Source organism: Manis javanica, chromosome X, assembly GCF_040802235.1.
Source record: "Manis javanica isolate MJ-LG chromosome X, MJ_LKY, whole genome shotgun sequence".
NCBI classification, from domain to species: domain Eukaryota; kingdom Metazoa; phylum Chordata; class Mammalia; order Pholidota; family Manidae; genus Manis; species Manis javanica.
The window spans coordinates 5,262,927-5,285,414 of NC_133174.1; the positions used below are offsets into that span (position 1 = coordinate 5,262,927).

The 22,488-nt window shown below is 48.0% G+C and overlaps 1 protein-coding gene across 1 annotated transcript in view; it reads left to right on the forward strand.

Annotated features, from left to right (window-relative positions):
* Positions 1 to 351: 351 nt before the first annotated feature.
* SHROOM2 (shroom family member 2) overlaps positions 352 to 22,488 on the forward strand; it is a 109,214-nt gene continuing 87,077 nt past the window's right edge. Inside the window, 1 exon segment of the mRNA XM_073228026.1 lies at positions 352 to 640. Within this exon segment, the coding sequence (XP_073084127.1) occupies positions 476 to 640 (165 nt within the window). The 5' untranslated portion in view covers positions 352 to 475.

Consider the following 22,488-nt stretch of genomic DNA (forward strand, 5'->3'; position numbering starts at 1 on the left):
CCCGCCCGTGCCCCTGCCCGCGGCGCGAGGTCCCTTGGGCGCGCACACCCCCACCTCGGGGTAAGCGCGGGACCCCGGGCGCCTCAGCCCCCGCACCCTGGCGGCCGCGCGGGTCCCAGAGCGCGCCCGAGCTCCCGCTCCTCCCACCCTCCAGGGACCTCGCGGGGCCCGAACGCGCGCCCAGCTCCGCGCCCTGCCCGCCAGCCCCGCCGCTCCCCGCCCCTCCCCGCCGGCCCGCCCCTGCCGGGCCCGCCTCCCCCGCGCGCTGCGCCGCCCGCGCTCCCGGCTCGCTGCAAGCTCCGGCCGGCACTTTCCTCCTAAGTTGCAGTTTAAGTTCGCCGCTGGCGGCGGCGGTGGCGGCGCGGGCGCTCGAAGCCTCCCTCGTCCTCGGCCGGCCGGTGCTCCCCGGAGTGCATGGGCGCGGGCCGGGCGGGCCCGGGGGGCTGAGCGGGGAGCCGTCTCCGCGTCCCGCGCCATGGAGGGTGCCGAGTCCCGCGCGCGGCCCGAGCGCCTGGCCGAGGCCGAGGTGCGGGCGGCCGACGGCGGTCGCCTGGTGGAGGTGCAGCTGAGCGGCGGCGCCCCGTGGGGCTTCACCCTGAAGGGCGGCCGCGAGCACGGAGAGCCGCTGGTCATCACCAAGGTAAGGCGGTCGCGGGACCCGCACGGTGACAGCCCGGAGGTGGCTGCGGGTGGGGACACCGGAGGGGGTGGCCTGATCGCGCACTGGCCTCGGGCGAGCATCTACCCAGGTCACTTGCGGGGACGTGGGGGGACGCGCCCCCGAAAACACTCCAGTAACTCCGCGGTGGCTTCCAGCCCTGCTGGCCCCCAGCGCAGCGCAGAGTTTAAATGGCTTCTATTCCGGGTCCCCTCCCCTCCCCCTCCGAGAAGAGGCCTGACCCGGTGGCCTGTCAGCCCCGGCCTTCGCCGCGGCGGCCTGCACCTGTGGGGCTGCCCAGAGGTTAGGGAGGAACATTCTCTTGTGCCAGGGTGGACCGAGCAGACCCCTCCCGAGGTCTAGCAGACCCATTCTTGCCGCCCTAGGTCTTTGTTTCTGCACCCCTTGAACCTGCACCGCTTATCACTAGGAAACCCAGACTGGGAGGCCGCCGCCAGCCCATTCTCTATTCCCATCAGCCCATCAATATTTACTGACTTTCGGCTTCCAGCCCTAGATCCACGGCGCTCTGGATATCTGCAGAAACGTACAGAAACTTTTCATCGTCCTTTAGCTGCAATACTAAGAAATTCCTTCTGTGTCTCATCAGGAATGTGTTTTGCATATATATGTGTGTGAGGTGGGAGGGGTGCTGATTTAGAACTTTGAATTCTCTTGTCTAAGAAAAGAAAAGAAAAAAAAATCCATTTTGAAATTTACCAGCCCAACCTGTATAAAACCAGTCAAAACACCACAACCAATCATCCAGTTTTCTTCCGGTTAGGAGTGTCTATTGATCAGCTTCTCTGGAAAAGGTTGGGCTGGGCCATTCCTAGGGACAAAGTTCCTTTTAAAGTGTAAAAATCCTTGGCTACTACCAGAAGTGTGTGAAGGTGACTTACTAGTTTTCTCTGCTTTACTGCTTCGCCAGGGCAGAAGAAATAAAGTGGCTCCTAACCCTGCTGTAATGAGTTTGGAAAGGGGTGTGGCTTTGTTGTTCAGATACCAATTGAGATACCAGACTTTTCTATTCTTTCTCTCATTTTTATATTTAAAAAACTAGGGACTTTGAGGGAAACCCTTGTTTAGATGTGCACTGGAACTTACGTTGAACTACAGAAAGAGGCTGTCATTGTTTTTATAAAAACTTAACTAACCTGAAAACCATTAAGGAATTGGATTCTTGGAAAAAGATGGTGAGCATACTGTGGACACCTTGCCCAGCAGGCCTTTTCCTGCATATGTGTCTATTCAAGCATGCTAGCTTATGCCTTTTTAATAAAGGTTTCACGGCACTTCTGGTGGTAAAAGTTAAAAGGATGCCAGGCAAATGACTCAGACTTTTAGCATGTCCCGTATTCCTTTTAAACAAGGTACACAGTGCAACATACCTCAGACTTAATTTTATAGGAGATCAAATAGACTGTGAAACATTATTTAAGGTGAAGTCTTGCCTTTTGACTTTACATGGTTTAAGAAAGTTGAAAGTGCCTTAAACTCTAAAATTTTTGTTTTTATTAAGCCACAGAAGGGGAACCCAGAGCACGTCCTCTTTTCTGCAGATACCCCAAGTTCTAAAATACCTAGTGTATTGTAGGTGGCTTTCTGTTGACCCTGTCCAGGAGGTCCCTCCCCCACACTTCAAACTGAAGGAGGCTGTCAGTAAAACCCAGTGGACACACTGGGGCCTTTTTGGGGAAGTTTGCTACTGATTTGGCTTGTTAGCTCTCACAGATGTTGGGTAGTTGCTAAGATTTCTTCTTTTTTAAGTTTTTGGAGCTAGGATGATAGTGTATGTGCTCAGCTTTTCTGGATTGCACATCAGGATTTTGCAGAAATAAAAATGTTTGTGATTCTTAAGTGACATATGTCCCCCCCTTCAATTGCTGCTTTGTTTTTATAGATGCTCTAACATGGCTAGAATTTTGGAGTTTCTTTGCTTAGGATGGAGAGGAGTCTGGACAGTTTGGGACTTCTGTACTAAATTTCCACGTATGCTAGTGTGTACATGCACAGGGGCGTGCTTGCATAAGTACATTGATTCTTGTTAACCACATGTCTTGTTGCATGGTATTTGTAGTACTTCATGCACCTGTGTTTCCTCCAAGATTAAGTCTTCAGTGATGCTTGTTTACAATCTAACAGCTGGTAATTAACTGTCACATTATGAGAAAAGGATAAAGTATGTCCATTTAAAACCAGTTAAAGAATGAAAATCATCTGTTGAGATGGAGACTGGGGCATATTGTTCCACCATCCGAATCTGGATTAAGCCAAGCTCTGAATCACCCTTTCCCAATAGCTACCAAAAAATCTTCAGGGCACATTAAATAATAATTCTAATATTTTTTTCCTTTTGAAACACCTTGTAATTAAGTAATTAAAGGTTAGTCCCCTGGGATATTACACAATCCATTTTCTATTTAAGAGAATCTGACTTGGGTGTAATTTGATCTGCTATAAGAGGACACAGTTGTTGCATGATAATGGGGGGTCTCATTGACAGCTTCATAGGCGTGCATGTCTCAGAACTGGGAGAGATGCCAAGAAGAAGGATTGTGCAGTCCCTGATCTTCACATGGAGACATTTTATTAGCCCATTTTGTAGGTGAAACAGCTAAGCCAAGGGAGGCTAAACAGAAGCCCTGAGGTCACAAACCTGGCACGCTATGGGAAGTTCCGTGAGGACCAGCTCTTGATCCCAAATGTCCCTGCTTTGCCTCCAGGTAGTGCCGTCTGCTCTGTCTAGAACCACTGGCAGTGCCATGTTAAGTAACTTTGTCACATCCATTAGATGAGGATTTTTCTGCCTTTGCATCTGTTGGTATTCTGGGCTGGCTGGCTCTCTGTGGTGGGGGCCGTCTTGTGCATTGCAGGAGGTTCACTAGCAACCCTAGATTCCAGCCACTTGATGGTACTGGTACCTAGTACCCCTACTCCAGGTGTGACAGCCATCAGAAGTCCCCAGATGCTGTCAAATGTCCCTTTGGGGCAAAATTGCTCTTTGCTTCTGAAGGGTTTTTAGCTTTTTAAAGCTCATGCTTAATTCTTTTTGAACACTGGCCTTTTGTGTAGTTTGCATGGAGGGCTGTTTGCTTCTCAAGCACCGGCCCTGATAAATAAGCTTTATTTACATAGTAAAACTCAAAGAAATACTTTCTTCATCTGCATTTTTGTAGCTGGAAAAAGGAAATCAAGCAGAAACTCCCAGGAGCTGTGTTTTATGGGCATAGTCAGCAGGGCTGTTGGGTAAGGACTGTGTTTTCTTCCGGGTCTAGTTTGAAGTTAGAGGGATACCAGCTTCCCCAGAGTGGCATTCTTGGAATTTGAAGTGCTTGTGTGTCAAGTCCCACCAGACCTCCACTGAAAGGTGGATGCTGGATCTGTCACCTGACATTTAGCCTGTCGTTTTACTGTGGCTGGGAAATCCACAGAAACCCGATTCTCCATGCTGCTGTTGGAGAGGGAGCAGAAATAGTGTCCATGTCCTAAGAAAATAGACTTGGAGCCGTTCACATTTCTGAGGGTGCACTTGAAAGCAGGACAGCCCAGGACCTGGGTGAGTCGGTGCCATGGATGTCCTTGGTGTCCTGTTTTTGCATGTTCCTTTTGCTCATCAGTTCAGCAGATGTAAAACCTCAGTGGGGTTAGGGAAGGGGCTAGAATTCCAAGAAGGCAGTAAGGGATTCCTTAGGAAGCATTCAGTGCACCAGCTGGGTGTCAACTGACCCCTGCAGCCTCAGTAGTGCTTGTTAAAGTGGGGAAGAAATGAAGCCCCAGCCCCTTCTTTGTGCCATTTCTTAAAGCTCCCCTCTTTCCCTGCCCCCAAAAAGGTCAGAGCAGGGCCTTGGACAGAAGCTGCAGAGTAGATGTTAATTAGGGCCTGGCCTGGTCCCAAGGGCGGCTCCTTTGGCAAGTGGATGATTTTCAGGTTGCCTCTGGGGAATAAAACTGCTCCCAACCTGCCTCCCCCTCTCAGGGGGCACCAGACTGTTGAAACATTTCTCTGGACTGGACACAAAGTCCTTAAATGGCCTTTCTAATTTGGATGGAGAAGGTGGGGAAAGGTGGGTGGAAGGGAACTGGCACATTTTGGGGCGGTGCATGGAGCCAGGTGGCAGTACGTTCTCCAGAGCTCCTGATGTTAGAAGGCTCACGGCACAGATGGGCCTTGGTGGGTGTTGCAGGGGGGGCACAGAGCATGCATGGCACCTTCCTTTGTGGCTGAAAGGGCTTGATTTTATGGGGCCCTGCTAAGTCATGGTCATTGGTGACCTGGGGACCTGCGAGCTCAGAGTGAGTAGTGACATTGGTCAGGACAAGTTGTCCTTGATAGAATCTGGACCTGAGGGCCACCTTTCAAACAAGCCCACCCACCGTCTCAGAGAGACCGAGGTGTCATCTTACTTAGGCTACAAGCATTCTCCAGAGGACTCATCAGCAAGCCACAAGCCCACCTTTCCCCCTGACTCCTCCCCTCAAAGAGCCCACCGAAAACCCTGGCCATAAAAAGCCTCTTAACCTGTTAGAGGCCCCCTTTCCTTTGTTCTGCTGGCCAGGACAAGGGGGTCCCTCTCAGGTTCAGCAGTAAACCTGCTTGGACTATTGAGTTTGCATTCCCTCTTTTTTCTTTATACCCTCTTTTTTCTTTCAGTCCTATGTCCTTATATTTGCTCCCAAGAACCAAGCTTTCTCAATATCAGTAGCAGATTTTAAAAAGAGGCACCTGTTGAACTGAGCGATGAACCAGGAACCCTCGGATCTGAACTTCTCTGTGGATGTGGCGCGATGTCTGTGTTTGGGCACAATCCCTGGCAGTGCCCGTGCTTGGGAATGCCGGCTCTTCCAGGTGTCTGGGAGGAATCTGTGGTGGCTGGGGGAAGCCACCTCAGCACACCCAGGGGCCGAGGCTGCTGTTGTGGCCTCAGCAACTCCTCGCATCAAGATCTTGGTCCCTTTTGAGGCCAGCTTCAGTTTTTCCAGTTGTTAGGAGGAGTGTAATTCTGAAGACTCACTTGTATTTAAATAGTATGGTTAAAAAAAGAAAAGTGAGTTTTCTTTCTTGTGCTGAAAGCCCCTTCTTTCAGTTGGTAGACTTGCCTTGCCAACTGGCTTGCCAGTATATCTTTATTGTGCCATCCAGTCTTCACCTATGTGGGCCCTGCTGAGTTCCCATCCTTGGTTCTCAGAAAGAGTTCTGGGCACAGTGGGTGGGGAGTGGGGGTAGGAAGTCAGGCCAAGTCTAAAGTGAGATCTTAAGGTCTGATGGCTGGAGCTTTGAGGTTCAACGGTTGGAGGATTCTTCATTTCTTAGGTATTAATCTAACTTGACTCACATCTAGAAATCTAGAGGCTCTGCAGTGTGAAAACCTGTACAAATAAAACTTAAGCCCTGAATCAAATATCTGTACCAGGATAGGTTTGAATTTCCTGGTTCAGTTGTATTTCTTAACATGCCCAAACATTCATCTTTTGAGAGAAAAAAAAGCTGGTTTTCCCACAAGCTAATAGTAGAATGGTACAATAATGAACCTGTCATAAAAACAATTGTTTTTAAGTAATGACTGTGTGGCATCTTACTACACGGATGGACAGTGACTGCAGTGGGGGATGGGGGGGACTTGATGTTGTAACCACAGTGTAGCTCATATGAAACCTTCATAAGATTGTATAGCAATGATACCTTGATAAAACAAACAAAACCAAAACAGTTGTTTTCACTTTGTCCTAAAGAGCTGGGATTTCTAAAACTCGCCCTTCTATTTCATGGCCAAAGACATTGGGCTCCTGGCTTGGAAGGGCTGGTTTTTCTATTTGGAAAGCATCGGGATTTGTGCTCTTGCCAGAGCTCTTTTGTGTCCGCATGCAAATAAACCTGGATTTGTGGGTTTCTGAGGAGCTCTGTGCAGCTTCTCTTGTTTGTACACGGGGCACAGTGTAAACATTCGACAAGATAATTTAAGGGTTTAAAGACTGAATGGACTTTTTATTCAGGTCTTAACGTTTACTTTCCAATGCCATAGTCAGGAAGGGGACAACACTTTGAGGAGAAATTCTGCAAGCCACGGCCCTCCAGGCCAAAAACTTTCACCCACATGCAGGATTTTGGAAGGGCTGAGGGCTGCATGTCGCTGGCTTTGTACTCTTAAAACTTTGCTGGTGTGTAACACGGAGAGAGTATGTTCTGAAAGAATTGTTGTTCTGTTACCTTGTTGAGTCAAATATTTGCATCTAGTTGACAGAGGCTGTAACCGTTTCCCAGTGTGAACGCTAACACTTCTCTTCGGGGTAGCATAGCTTAGTAGGACAATCGGGCAACATAAAAAAAAGAATCAGACTAACCTTATTTTAGGTTCAAACCAATCAGGTTGTTCTGAAAAGCCAGGATATTCTCAATAGCAAAGCAAGAGTAACGTTTTTTTTTAACCTGGCCTTTAAAAAAAAATTCCTGGGGTAAGTTTTAGGGAATGTCAGCCACCTGTGTTGGATGGGGAAGGAGGGACAGTTCTCTGCGTGGGCTGGGAAAGGTTGGGTTTGTGTTTCTTTTTGGCAGGAGGTGACTGAGACTTTGAGATCAAAGGCAAATTTTGAAGGTCAGCAGTAACCAGGCAGGGTAGAATCTGAGTACTTTAAAGGCAATAGTTTTGCTTATTAGTGGAAGGAAAGAGACAGAATGTTAGTGTATCTTCTTGACTTTTTATTTTTATCAAAGTGGTTCTTGCACAGTTTAAATAACCAAGTAGCTCTTCAGGGCTTATTTCCTATCAGCAGCTCCCTCCTCTGTCATTTCCCCTTCCCTAGAGATAACTCTAGAAACAGTTTAGCTGATATCTTTTGGCATTTGCTTCTTTTCCGTATTGCTGCTATTTTTGTTTGTTCCTGTTAGGGGTAACCATGAACTTCCCACTATGGAAGACTGGGGTTTGGCCTTTGTTTCACATAACCTCCTTGCAACCAACTACCCAGGCATATTTCTTGGGCTCCCATACTCGCTATGTAATCACACCATAATTTGGGTTAGAAGAGGGTTTTTTCAACTTTAGTACTGTTGACCTTTGGACAGAGTAATTGTTTGTCGTAGGGGGCCATGCTGTACCTTCTAAAATTGTAGCTGGAGTGAGAATGGACCTTTCTGTTTCTTGATCCTTTGTACTGGCTCTTAATTTTTGCAGACTTACTTTTCATTTCTCTGTGTGTTTGTTGTTCCTGGGAGATTTCATGCAACCTCATGTCAAACTCTTTCCATTGAGTTTTAAATTTGTGTGCTCAGTGTTTTAAATTGCAAAGGTTCTTTTGTTGTCATTGCCGCCCTTGAATGTTCCTTTTTGATACCATACTCATCTTGTTCCATGGTTCCTCTTTCCTACCTTTGAGGATATTATACTGGTTTTTCTTAATGCCTTCTTGCTGCATAGAGGGTAGGGTGCTCCTGAGCTCTGCAGCTTTCTTTTGCCTTTGCTCTTCCATCTTTGAGGTTCCTGTTGAATGTCTAGTGCTGCCGCCGTCCGTGGGAATTTCAGAGTGGGGCATCACGACCCGCGTTGGAGGCTGGGTGGGTGTGGGCGAGTGATCTGGTGAGGCCGCTTCCCTGGGGACTCCTTTAAGGCCATAGCTGTGATTGTTTCTTTTGGGCTTGTCATGTTCTCATCAGACAGTAATTTTTTTCTCTCCTGAAGATAAGTTTCTGGTGTAGGGCAGATCTCAAAGGTGAAGGGAGGTCTACCAGTTGAGGGGACCACTGCTGTGCTCAGGGAGGGGAGAGAGGTCACCCCTGCCCCCTCCACTGGCCACAGTGGTTCCAGTTGGGAGGGAACGTCTTCACAGTGATGAGTGGCAGAGCTTGCATTTGCAGCTGGATCTTGCACTCCACCCTTAACCTTTTCTAATCCTTTATCCTCAGTCTGTCAAACTAGAATCATTATCATTTTTTTAATTATATTGCATTTGAGGTTTAAAGGAGGCAATGCGTAAAGTGAGCTGTAGGAAATTTAAATTCCTTCTCTCCTGTCCTTTCCTCCTTTCCATGACTACATCCTATGTCATTGAGAATTTGAAAAATGTAAAAAGTAATGTTAATGTATTGACCTACCAATTTACTATGGAAAGACTTGGAGCTGGATTTTGCACGGTAGCATTTTTATTGTCTCCTAGAGATTTTGTTACAGATTTTGCATAGTATTGGATTTGAAAGGAAGAATTTAATTAAATTCCACATCTCTTGCCCAGCACCAATTCATTGGTTATGTTATTTACACCCCCCACTGTAAGTCATCATTTCCTCTTTTCCCTCAAAAGTATGTTTTGAATAATACTGTTTCTTCTTTTTATAATATCAGTGAAAAGTCTCTCAGATCAGTGTGATTTTCAGAAAAACAGGACTTCAGAACAGTGGTTTTGGGAAGTGAAAGTAGTAGGAAAGATAAAGGTCCAGTATCCCCAAGACAACAGACACCATTTCCTCACTGCTTCACTCTGGCTGGAGAAAACCTTTCAGGGCATACAGTTGGACCCACAGACTTGTCGGAGACACTGTCTGCTCACCAGAGTCCATGTGTCCTCTTGTAGATGCATTGCTGGATGACAGATCCCAGCTTCGGTTGTGGTCAGGTGTGGCCACGTGACAGTACCATCTGATGAAAGCAGGTGAAAGTGAGGCCTGCCGGTTCAGCCTGCCCTCTTTCCCCCTCTTCTGGTTGGAGGGAAGTCCGACCTATGCTGATGAGGCTACTGTGATGCCTGGAACACGGTTACCCTCCCGTTAGTACCAGTACATGAGCAAGAGATGAGCCTTTGGTGTATCTGGGCCATTACACGTTTCTTGCTTTACTCGTTACAAGAGAGAGATTATTCTAACAGGTGAAATCCAGGGAGAAATCAAAGTTTGCCTTTTAACAAAACACCTGACTTTAAGAGACGATGCTTCATGTATACCTGTACAGGAGGGAATGATTATTTACTTTGTAGAAGGAATTGCTGTGCATGTCCAGTTAGCAGGTACTTTGATCCCTGCATACTTATTACTTAAAAGGAGACCTGTATGCCCGTAGATTCAGCTTCTTTCCACCTGATGATTTAACGTTCACCCTCTCTTGCTCTGCGGTCTGCCCCCCACAGGTGGTTGCCTGGGAGCTATGGAGAAGTGGGACAGAGGCAGGGAGAATCCCCAGCCCAGATAATCAGTCCTCAGGTAGGGTTGTCCAGAGGAGAGGAGGGGGGTGGCCAGCTGCCAGTATGATGTCAGGAATTGGACCTTTCTCCTGGTTGAATTGTGCTTTCCTTAACCATCTGGCTAAAGGGCTTTCCTTAACCATTCTGGCTAAAGGGCAGAATATGTTGCCTGGGAGTTGTTACATGTGGAATCCTCATGAACACGGCTGCCTTTATCTGACTAATTAATTATAATCTTGTATGGCAGACTACTTTTTTTTCCCCCTCTGGAAAATAGAACATAAACACTTGAATTAGACCATCAAACAAAGGGAGATAAAATGAGCATAGAGTACAAGTGGCCTCAGGAGGAAGGTGGAGTTGGTGTGGGGATCTCAGAGAGGGGAGAGAAGGAGGGCTTTTGGTCCAACAGGACTGCCTAAAGACAGCTTCACAAGGTGCCCGGAGAGGGTGGGGTGGGGGCGGGAGTGCCCAGAGGCCCCGAGCCTCGGGACCATGAGCCCTCCGGGACTTTCCAATGAGGTGAAGGTGCGTGTTTGCCTATGGTTTGCAAATGCTGAGGCTGACAAAATTCTGCCATCTGTCTATGTTAATCATGTATGTTTGTAAATTTGTACACACAGTGATATTTAGCTGTGCTAATTATACATATGCTTGTAAATTTGTAAGCACAGTGACTTTTTTCTTGGGGCAGAAACATTTAAAATCATCTTGAAAAAATTGAAAACAAATGGAAAAAAATTGCTCACTAGCCAAAAACATAGTTTATTTCTGGTGGTATAACTGTATCGATTCATTTTCCCCATCTCTATGGGATTCCTTGTACTAAGTTGATGTAATTAATTCCTTGGAGGTAGTTCTCTTAAGAATGACATTATCAACAATTTTTGGAATCAGGTAAAGCTTAGAGAAAGCTTAGTTTCATGCAAGCCACTTGGAATTGAAAGAATGACCTGTTTTTGTTATTGCAGAAATATATCGAGTTTTATTGTTAACCTTTTTTTAGACAGGCAATATTTTTAAAAAAAACACAACCCGAACTTTGGACAACTGGGTGCTTTATGTTGGTCAAATAGGTCGGTCTTTAAAGCAACTATGTGCCTTTTTGGTATGTGCAGCGTTTCTTTTAATTTCCTTAATGTTTATAGATGCCCTGAACCTTGAATGAAAGTTTGGAGAGGAAACATCTGTACTTGAAACGATAGGCCTGCTGCTGCATGAATCAATATTTTGTGTTGATTTAACCACAGAGATCTTCATAGTCGATGCCATTAAGGTTTCTGAACTGGGGTTGGGGTGGTGGGGAGATGGGGGACACTGTGGAGGTGGGGGCACTGTTTGTATCCTCCTTCCCCATATTCAGTGATTGGTGTTTTGGGGAAAACTGATCAGAGCCTCTATCACAAGGGCAGATTTTACATTTTCTGCTGGTTCCTGAGGATGCTGTTCCTTCTGCTCAGAGGAAGGAACTTGGTTTGCTTTTACAGAGCTTAATTTCCAGATTGCCTGTGCTGTAATTGCCTCCTGAAAAAGATGGCTCACTCAACAGGAAAACTCATTGTTTCCCTTTCCTTTGGGCCATCATTGAAATGACTTTTGCTGGCTCTTTTCCTTTGTTGTCTGCTACAGTGCTGGTTTTTCTTAAGGTCCTTCCTTGGTCTCCTCTCCCACCTAGGTGGTCTCAGGCGCTTCCTTGAAGCAGTGCATGTATGCGGACGACTTTCAAATCTCCATCTGCAGTCCCAGTCCCTCGACTGGCCTCTTGGGTGTTGCTGAGGCCCCTTATCTCAATGTGATCCAGATAGAGATCATTTTTCTTCTTTCAGCTTCTCTAATTCTGCTGGATTTCCAGTCTTGTTGATAGGTTTCTCCTCAAAGATTGAGTCATCTTGATGTCTCTTTTTCCTTGTCCTTCCACAGCCGTTTGAGCACCAAGTCCTTTGGAGCCTGAATGTCTTGTGTTTGTGGCTTCTTCATGCCTGTGTCACTGCCTCTATTCCAGCGTGCTGGACAGCCACACTCACATGTACATTCCTGGGGACTCCCATGACTCAGACTCTTCTGGCTTCCAGCACTGGATCTGCAAAAATGCTAATTGGCTTCTCATGCTTGTGCTGGAAAGGCCTCAGTAACGCCTCGTGTGACACCTTAGTTGGGTATAGAAGGTTCCTTTTGTTTTAGCTCCTGCGCATTTCCCAGCCTCCTCTTCCACTCTCTTCCCTCCTGCCTTTGTCCATTAGTCCTGTACTGTCCCAGGATGTGACTATATGTCATATGTGACTGTTGAGCTCTTGAAATGTGGCAATTCTAAATTGATATGCATACTGCAAGTGAAAATACTCACTGGATTTTAGACTTTGTCTGAAAAGAAAAATGTAAAATATCTCAATAATTCGTTCATACTAATGACATGTTGAAATGATATTTCAGCTCTATGGGGTTAAATAAACATAGTAATCAGAGTTACCTTCATCTACTTCTTTTAGCTTTCTAAAAATGTGGCTTCTGTGATACTGAATGTTATGGAGATGGTTCTTACTATATTTCTATCGGACAGCCCTGCTTTGGACTCTGGTTAGGCGAAGTGTGGTCCTTGGACCAGCAGCAGCAGCTGGGAGCTTGGGAGAAACGCTCCCAGAAGCCCCACCCCAGACCTGCTGAATGAGACTCTGCATTTTAACAAGATCCTCACATGATTCTGAGGCAAGGCTGAGTTTGCCAGGCAGCTTGGGAGAGTTTGCCAGTCCCCAACCGTGTTGTTTGAGGCTTTACAGGGATTTCTTTCTGCTGCTTTCTTTCCTAGCCATTCATGGTTTTGTGGAAGGCGGGGCCCATGTTGCACCACCCAGGCATAGTGACCCCTGGCTTCCCTCCCTGAGCACAGAGTCTTCCTGAGTGCCCCTCATGGGCTGTGTAATCAAGGACCTAATAGCATCTTTGAGCCTGATTGACAGGAATGTCCCTGAAAGCAGAGACTGGCTCTGATGCGTTCTTAGTATCCTGGGATGCTGCCTGGTACGTAGTTCAGAGGCACTAGTCTAGTGTCGATTATGTCTGTGATAGGCTGGTGTGTGCTGCTGATTTGCTTCAGGCCCAGGAGTTGGGGAGTGAAGGTCAGAGTACCCCCAGGACCAGGCAGGTCATTCAGGGTACCTTTTATGTGAATCAGGACCAAGGGACCTGTGGGGAGGCCAAGAGTCAAGGAGGCTAAAGGAAGCATCTCTCAGGTGACTCTGAAGAACATGGCCTTGCATGCTGTAGCAAAATTACACAGATGCTTCCTAGGCCTCAGAGCAACACGGCGTAAGTCAGAGCATGTAATATGCAGTGGAAACAACTAGAATGAAGACCTGCAGGAGGACTGGTCTAAACTGTGAAGATGCCCCTTGCTCTATCAAACTAAGTAAAAGCCTACGCATCACAACGGTTTGTTAGAATCCTGAGAGGAAAGCAACTGTCCTGTCTTCTTTTCCAGATTGCTTGCAGCCTGGTGTCGCTGTGTCCTGAAGAGGCATTATCACACATTGCAAAGAAGCCCTGTGAAATGCCCTTGGAGAGGCCATTCTGCGTAGGGGAGAGGTCCAGACTCTTTCCTTCCCTTACTCTCCTGGGCTGCCTTTCCCTGTCCTACCTGCTTCTGAAGTTCCCTTTTTGACCAGAGTTCAATGTCACAGGGATGTTTAGGAGAGGTGGGCACAGGGGGCAGCGAGCCTGACTGTCAGCCAGCCTGGGTGACAGGCACCCCGGGCTGTCGGCCTGATCAAGCCCGGGCCTGGCGCTACAGGGAGGGTCATCCTGTGGACTGAAGTAGGGGTTGAGCCACAGCGTGACTTCCTTCTGGTCCCTGGGGCTCAGAGAGCATTCTGATCCCTGGGTGTAGGAGAGTTTCTTCCTGCAAACCCAGTCGTTCTGCACCTTCTCAGACTGAAGGTGTAGCCTCAGTGAGGAAGCCCATTCCATTGCCTGGGGTGGCTGGAGAGGGTGAGGGAGGCCAGCCTGCATTTATTTTCCCTGGAGTCTTAAAATTTAAAAAAAATTTTTAAATTCACCCTTTTAAAGTGAATGGTTCAGTGGTCTTAGTATATTCACAGAGTTATACAACTGTCATGCTAATTGCAGAACATTTCACCACCCTCAGAAGAAACCTGTACCCGTTAGCAGCCGTTCCCCACGTGCCCCTGCCCCCAGCCCCTGGCCACCACTCCTCTACTTCCTTCTCTGTGGAATTGCCTCTTCTGGACATTTCACATAAATAGATCCTATGTTATGTAGACTTTTGTGTCTGGCTTCTTCCGCTCAGCGTGTTTTTGGGCCTTATCTGTGTTGTAGCCTGTGTCACGGCTTCATTCCTTTTTAGGCTGAATAACCCTTCCAGTGTGGGAATGGCCCACGTTTGTTTATCCATCCGTTAACTAATGGCCATCTGCTTGACCCACCTTTCTGCCTGTTCACACGTTTGCATAGTAGTCTGTTCGGTGGGCCTGTGTTTTCAGTTCTTTGGGGTATTTTCCTTGGATTCTGAGCTTGTTGCACACGCACTCGGGTGTTGTACCTGAGATTCCAGACCACAGCGGGGGCATCATACCTCGGAGAGATCAAAAGAATAGGATTGGTCATTCTGGCTCTGAAGCTGCTTAAACACAATTAAAACTAAAAATTTAAACATTTTACAATCTTCAAATGTTAAGATGAAACATTTTCAGAACTCATGGGCGTTCGTCATAACGACTCCACGGGAATACAGACCCCTGCTCTGACAGACATGGTCTCAGCTGGGCCCGCAGACACCCCAGGCACCATGTGTGCCAGTTCCCAGCACGTCTTCCTCCTCAGGACTGCAGCTCCCAGTTTGTAAAGCCTTGTCGTCAGCTGCTGTTTGCTCTCAGTGTGAGCGGGGAGTGTCCACCAATCCTGTGAAGTGGCACGGTTATTTCCCATTGTACAAATGAGGGTAGAGGTTTGCCAAAGTGGGGACTGCACCTCTGCCCTGCAGCTGTGTCTGGAGCCACTGCCAGAGTGTGCCCCCTTGGTGGGAAGCCACAGCCTGTGTGCTGAGTGCCTGGGGAGGTGCACAGGCCCTCTCCTTCTCTGTCCTGGCACCCTGGCAGAGGGTGCCTTTTGCCCAAGAGGCAGTGCAGTTCCCACTCTTCTGACAGCAAATGCAATGGTGTACTTTTTCTCTACATATGTGTATAATAGTAACAATATTATACACAGTAGTCATAGTAGTATAACTTCATTCAGGTTCCCAAAAAACCTGATTCCAGTGTGTACAAATATGTGGAAGGGGGTCTTCCCACACATACGTACACTAAGCAATTCTTGAACACCAGCAGGGTGTCAGAGAACTCAACCCAATTTGATGCTATCTGCCCGGAGACAGCCCCAGATTCCCAGGTTAAGGGCCCCATGCTACAAGACTGCCCTCCATCCCCAACTCCAGGTGCTGGTCGCAAGCTCCAGGCAGTTCCCTGTGCTTCTGCCCAACCGGCTACAGATGGGAGGTTCCCACGGCCTCCCATTTAGGTTCCATTAATTTGCTAGATTGGCTCACAGAACTCAGGAAAACACTTAACCATTACCAGTTTAATGAAGGACACCACAAAGAATACAAGTTAACAGCCAGATGAAGGGAGACATAGAGCAAGGTCCTGAGTAAAGGAACTTCTGTCCTCGGGAAGCCTGGGGCTGGCTTTGTGGCACGTGGAAGCAGCCTGGTTCCCCAAACACAGAAGCTCTCTCCAACGCAGAAGCAGGATCCCGAGCAGAGAAGGCAGAGTGGGGCAGGGCAGGCCAGAGCAGGCAGAAAGTGAGTGATAAGCTCTGCTCAGGGGCTTTTGTGAGGGCTTCATTGCATAGTCATGCATAGTCAGGACTGACTAAATTATTGGCCATTGGCTTATTCAGCCTCCAGCTCCTGCCCTGGGGTGGGGTCCACCATTAACATGACAAAACACTTGTTTCACCTTTAAGACTGCAGTGTTTTCAGAAATAGGGTGGAGACCAAATATGCTTGGTAAATATGTATTTCCCAGCTGAAAGGCTCCTGGGAGGGGGGCACCTCTGTTCCTGCAGGTTAGAGGAAGGGGATGATGCAGGCAGGAGCCCAGTGGCACCGGGAGCCGTGGAGGGTTTTAAGGCAGGAGGTGGTAGCAGGTATCACCCTGGCAGCAGAAGGGCAAATGGGTGCAGGAGTGCAGGGAGGCATCAAGAAGCCTCGGGCTCCGACTGGTGGTAGAGAGAAGCCCAGGATCTGAGTGGTACCCTCGAGGCCCAGTGGGACCCACCTGGCCCAGGGATGGAGGATGCTGGACATGGCACCTGAACTAGGTATGCAGCTGCAGGTGCCACCGCCTCTCCCCGTCCTGCCTGGTGGTGGCGAGGGCTGATCAGGGGTGAGACCCCCTGGCTTCAGGATGCAGGTCAAGGCTCCAGAAAGCTCTGTGGAGGAAATAGGAGCATCCGGGTAGTCCTGGCCCTCCCCTCCGCCCGGGGGCAGTTGGGGCGATGGACAGGCGCTGCCTTCACAAGCTCACTCTGGGATATGTGCAGCAGGTGTGCTCAGCGCCTCTGTCTCCTCCCAGTGGTTCCTGAAAAACACTTGGCCGCCTGGCTTGTATGTGTGCGTTTTCCTTGCTCTGTCCTAATTGCTTCTGGAGGAAGGAAAGTAGTTTGTTTGGAAAATTTTCCTTTTGAGAATAAGAATTACTAAAAAGTAGCAGTCCAGCTAAATCATTTGAGTCACTCTGAGTTAAATTTTCTTTATATGAATGATGATGAGTCAAAATAAGGATGTCGCTTGGGCTTCTCTGGAAGAGAACATGAGAGTGTTGTGTGTGTTCTTGATTAACATAACATGCATTCAGCAGTTCCTGTTTGGGGATGGAATGTTGTAATTACGATTTCAGTAGCAGCTCAGGGAGTGACAAGAGAGTTGCTGGACCAGTTGTTCAGGTTGCTAACAAACAGTGATGGAGTGTGTCTCTACCTGGAAGTGTGTTGACCATGGTTACAGTCTCTGTGCTTAACAGAGAAGAAGGAAATTTAAAAGTTCATTGGAACTGGGAGAGACAGTTCTTACCAAACTGCTTGGGGCTGAGCTGTCTGATCCCTGGGGACCCAATTCCACTTGCAGCATTTAAAGCCAGATCTGCAGTATGCGACTCAGCCCCGAACTGTCCTGCAATAGAAATAGTATTAGTCACCACGAAACTAACTCATCAAATGATTCATCTGTAATTTTGCACAGATTAATAACCATTCTTGTTATGTGACTACTACTGCTAAAATTAATTGTACTCTAGAATAATGAGTTATGTAATTGAAGATATCTTTTCAATGTTTTGCTCTCAAGTTGTTAATCATAAGGTTGCATTTCAATTGTCGCTGTAAGAAATGAGGTTTTTTTTGTAGTTATGCCTTCAATTCATGTAAAATTGTGTAGCATGCCATGAAAATGTCATTAGCTACTAGTTACTTTTCTCAGAAAGAGACAGGATCTGTGCAAAGTCCTTTTTGGTTTTTGGCTTTTGTTTTGCCTTTGGTAATAATCCTGAAATCCCATAACAGTTTTATGTGGAGAAACAACATTTACAATTCAGGTGAAAGAGGTCAGAACATTCTGGGTTTTCTCTCAAATCTTTTTAGTTTGGCTGTTTAAACAAGAAAGGATCATGGATTTGTAGTAAGAGAAGGGAACACACACGTTGGGATCCATAAACCTAAAAATTTCCATTGACTCTCCCTGCCCCCCAGGATTAATGCATTTGGATTTTATAAGCAGGTCTTGGACCTGGTACTTGGACAAAAGTGATTGCATGAACCCTTTCTTAGCTGGCCCCCAACACGCAGAGCCCCGAGTGCAGGGAACAACGGTGGGACATCGGAGGAGCCTTCTGGACACTGGGAGGCCAGCCAACAGACCAGTAGTCCTGCTGTGCTCCCGTGATCCCAGCACACAAGAATTCTGCTCTTTGTAGCTGTGCAGGGTCTTCTTTGGGCTGGGTCACTTGATGGGGCTGTTTCTTCCCATTAGGACCTTGCCTGATGCCTCAAATCCTAGGGGTGGCATGGAGAAGACACAGCAAGCCAGACATTCCCAGGAGTCTCCCCTGAACTGTGTGGGCGGCCAGCCACTCAGTGGAACTGCTACCTCCTCGCAATTCTGGGGGCTACTTTCTTGACAGCAGTTTAAGGGTTTCATGTCTTTTAATGAAATACATCATTTGCAGAATATAACAGGATAAAAGCAGCAAAGAACTCTCTGGGATGGAAGGTCACTGTTCGTACACTGGGAGCTTGGAGAAAAGAACTTTTTAATATCAAAATTCAAAGATGAGGAATAATACTTGCTCGGAGTAGCTTTAAAGGTCCCTATCTAGGAAATTCCAAGTTCAAAACAATTCTGCAACTACATATTAAAGAATACAATGAAGCACAAGGAATGTATTATAAGCCTGCTTCATTCCTGAATGGTGGCCCCATGACTTTCTCCCCGGTGGAGACCAGCTTCCTTGTGTAATCAGTTCTTGCTTCAAGAAAACAATATTTATACAAATAACCCTGTGACATGATGTGTTAATTCTAACTTTGAAAGGTATTTAGGTTTTTGCAAAGTGGTGGGGTTTTTTGCTGTTCTGTTGCCATAGAAGTTGTGGGTGAGAAAATTAACCAACTGACATCTTAGAGAAAGTGAGGCCGGTTGTTACTTCCGTGTCTCATCCTGTGTTTATACCAATGCCAATACGAATGCCACCTGGCCTAGGTGATTCTTCAGTCTTGGCTGTTAAGGATAATGACAGCTCTTGGGAACCCTGTAGGCCGTGCTTTTATTCCTCATTAGATGCTGTGTGCTCAGCCTGTACTCACGGTGGACCGTAAGTAGGGTGTGTGTGTGTGCACCGAAGAAAGGAAGGGCCCGCTTGCCTCCCAGCCAGGGCTCCTTCACTGGTTGTGCCCGTGAGTCACCTGGAAACCTTGAAGAGCAGGGAGGTGGCCTCCAGCTGTGGTTCCATACGAACACCCTGAAACCGGTGTGTTGTAACTCTCCAGGGATTCCACCTTGACCTTGGGCCACCTGCAACTACACTGGCCCCGTACCGGGCTCTCCCACAACTGCAGGGCTTGGCCATGTGGGCCAGGGTTCTCATGGGATCACCACTAGCCACCACGCTGCCCTGCGCCTGACACAGGGACTCAGTGGATGTTAGGCCATGACCTTTGTGACGTCCAGGGTCCTTTGCTTCCCTCTGCCTTCTGTTTGCACACAGGGTTTTGTAAGCAGGTCTGTGGTCATTAAAGCCATACTCTTCATGAGTAACCTGACCTTATGTGTCACAGCTGGGCTTGGGTGACCAAAAGGAGACTTCTCAGTAATAGAAGGTTGTCATAACATCTAAATGTTATTCCAGACAGTGTTTCTTTGATGGCTGTCATTTTATGTTTGAAAAATCTATTTCTAAAAATAACTTCATTTTCAGCTTTTCTTGGTCCCTTGAAGATGCTATTTATCAACAATGACATAATCACTATATACATTCTCACCGTTTACAGGATGAGCAAGATTTGGGAGAGTTCACCCGAAGCTCAAGCACTTGTGAACAGTGGGCAGTGGAAAAGCCATAGGGACCCTGCCGGGCTTTGTGACCCAAGTGAAGAGTGACTCCCGGAAACTCCATGGCAGGTCTGGGTCCGTGGCGACTTTATATCTCCTGGAGCGCAGGGCACTGGGGCCCTGGCTGCACATTCCACTCACCTGGGGGCTTGCATGCTGCTGCTGACCAGGCTGCAGCCCGGCTCAGTTAGGTCAGGATCACGGGGTGGGCCCAGCTGTCAGTGATTCTGAAGCCCACCAGGAGACTCAAATGTGCAGCTGGGTGGAGGGAGAGTCATGGCCTCACGTTTGCACCCTACACGGGCTGGTAGGTGTGGAGTCTGGCACACAGTTCTCTGCAAAGCATGAGAAGATTAGGTCCATCTGGCCAGGGGAGGCCTCACCTGGGTTCCCTGAAAAGGTGTGTCTTCTGAGCTCAAGGAACCGCACTGGTTCCATCGGCCAGTGCAGGGGAGCAGGGTCAGGCTTCGGCTGGGCTCACAGGAAGGGAAAGAAATGCCTGTGCGCTGAGGCTGGAGCACAGGGCTTTTAAAACAGGAAGAGCTGGGTGATAAGCTATGTTCTTGGGAGCCTGCCAGGTGCCAGGCTAAGTGCTTCACCGAGGCGATTCTCTGAGTGGGCTCCCTGGGTGAGCAGCATCAGCCGCCCCTGGGAGCTTGTCAGAAATGCAATGTCAGGCCCTGCCCCACACGGAGAATTGGTGGGCCATTCTCACACCCTACGTGGGATCCTGACTGCAGGCCTGAGGTTGGGAACCTCCCCTTATTTGCTTCATTTTACTTACTCCTCACATCTGCTTTATGGAAGTGCTTGTTTTCTTCCAGGCCACAGCTGAGGAAGTTGTGACTCTGTGCATGTTACAGCTGTTGGACATTGAGGCTCAGGGTTATATTAGTCCAGGGTTGGGAGGCTAGTGAGCTGTGAGTGGAGGTCAGCTGGTCCCTATGGCTCTGGAGGTGGGCTCTGGGTCATGGAGCCACTGCTTTGACAGCTCCTGAGTTCCCAGTTGTTCCCCTTTACTAGGTCTCCTTCCAGAAGTGACAGGACTGAATGCCAAAAAAGGTGTGTAAGTGTGTGACCAACTATTAGATATATAGCTTTTAAAACTGCTTACCTGGACTTTGTTGGGGTTACTTTCTCCAGTTTATGCATGACTGGAATGCTTAGAGGGTTTTTTGTGCAAAATTTATGTGCACATATACACATACCTTTTTATGAACGGCAAAGCAATGGTTATTTCCATTTGAACAGTTAAACAGAACTGCTCAGCAGGGTGTAGCGTAAAGATCACAGAGTCGTGTATGAGAAGAGCCATGCTAACCCCTCCTTGTGGACTGACCTTGGACAGCCGCTTACCATCTCGGAGCACAGTTCTCTCATATCTAAGCTTGGGAGAAAAACATCACACAGGGTGTCCGAGTGGGAACCGGAGTGTTTTGGAAAGTTTCTGGTAATACTCAGGATGGTATTACCCACTGCATTTGTCAGATTTCCCTCTTTCCAGATGTCCTTGCTGGGGGAATGATCAGTCTGTTTTCCCAAGAGTTGGCATCCAGGCCACTGTTTTCCCAAGAGTTGGCAATGACCGTGCCATCCTTTGGCTGTGGAATCCCAGGGATTCCCAGTCACCGTGCTAGCCCCACTCTGTCCAGACAGCAGGTGGCCATATGCTCCGTGCACCCCTTTCTCTCAACAGGGTGAAAGGAATGCACTGAGGGCTCCAGGTCTCAGACTGGGAACCCAGTCCTAGGATAAGAAACTTCTTTAATATGTGAAAATGGAGACTGAAGACCTCAAGGAGGAGAAATTGCTTTTGGCTGAAGATGAATCACAAACAAGGAATTTTCTGAAGTTGGTAAATAAATCAGAATGTGTGATTCAGCTCAGAAGAAGAATACATGACAGTTGTTGGGGCAAAGTGACCTCCTGCTTCTGGGGGCATTCTAGCGGGGTAGGTCCCGAGGTTAGTTATCGTGCATGTTTTCAGGATGCAACCTAGTGCCATAGGAGGCAGGGTCAGGTTCAGTTGGGAGAGCATTTCAATCCAGTGTTCTTGAGGATTATTAGTTAAAGGTTTCAGGAAATCAGATTATTTCAGGTTGCCTGTTGCATAATGGTTTGATCCTGGAAGAGGGAGGAGGGGAGCCTCTTCTCTTGACCTTTGTGAGTGTGATCAAGTTGGTAGGAAATGGAAAGAAAAACTTAAGTCTTGGGATTAGTAATGCTGTACCAGCATTCATCTCCTTGACAAGTCTTCTAGAACTCTGACAGTTCCCCTCACGAGAGCATGGGGCAAGCCCTTAGAGCTGGAGATTAGGCAGGATGGGTAGTTGGGAGTCCATGTACATGGAAGTAGGCACACGGAGTAGGGAGTGGGCACAGCTAGAGCAATCGGGAGCTCCCTAGCAAGCTGGGAAAGCCAGCAGGAGCCCGAATGTGGAGCCCATGAGCTGTGTGCACTGTGGGGCTTAGTGCAGTGGGGCCGGGAGTCGCTGGGCTCTGCTGCTTGTCAAACTGTAAAGTGTGCATGGGACTGTGTCACCCAGTCTGGGCTGGCTTTGTCCTGATGCCACCTGGCTGGCTGATTTACCAGGTTTCCCCTGGCCAAGGTCAAGGTGTCAAATACCTGATGTCTCTTTTGTCTTGGCTATAGTAGAAACCTACCTCATAATGGGTCAAAGTGCAGATTTATTGGTCCTGGTTTCTGCAGCAGAAGGTGGCCAGATGTGAGGGTTTTCATGTGACCGTGCACTTGCAAGGCAGAGGAGGGAGTTGCCAGCTTCCGAGCACCCCAGGAAGTGTTTTCTTTCTTTTTAACAAATGCTTTCTGGTGTCCTGCAAAGGAAGACTGCAGGCCAGCTATGGACCATTTACTAGGGAACAGCACAGCTGAAGGCCTTGTGAAAGCCAAGCTCCCGCTCTTACCTGTCTGGTGGGCCAGCAGGTCCTTGGGGGCAGACCCACCTCTGTTTCTAGGTTTCTTATTGTCTGGGAACTGGATGCCCTGCCCACCAGTTTCTCTCTCTGGCTTTCTCGTAAAGATAGCTAC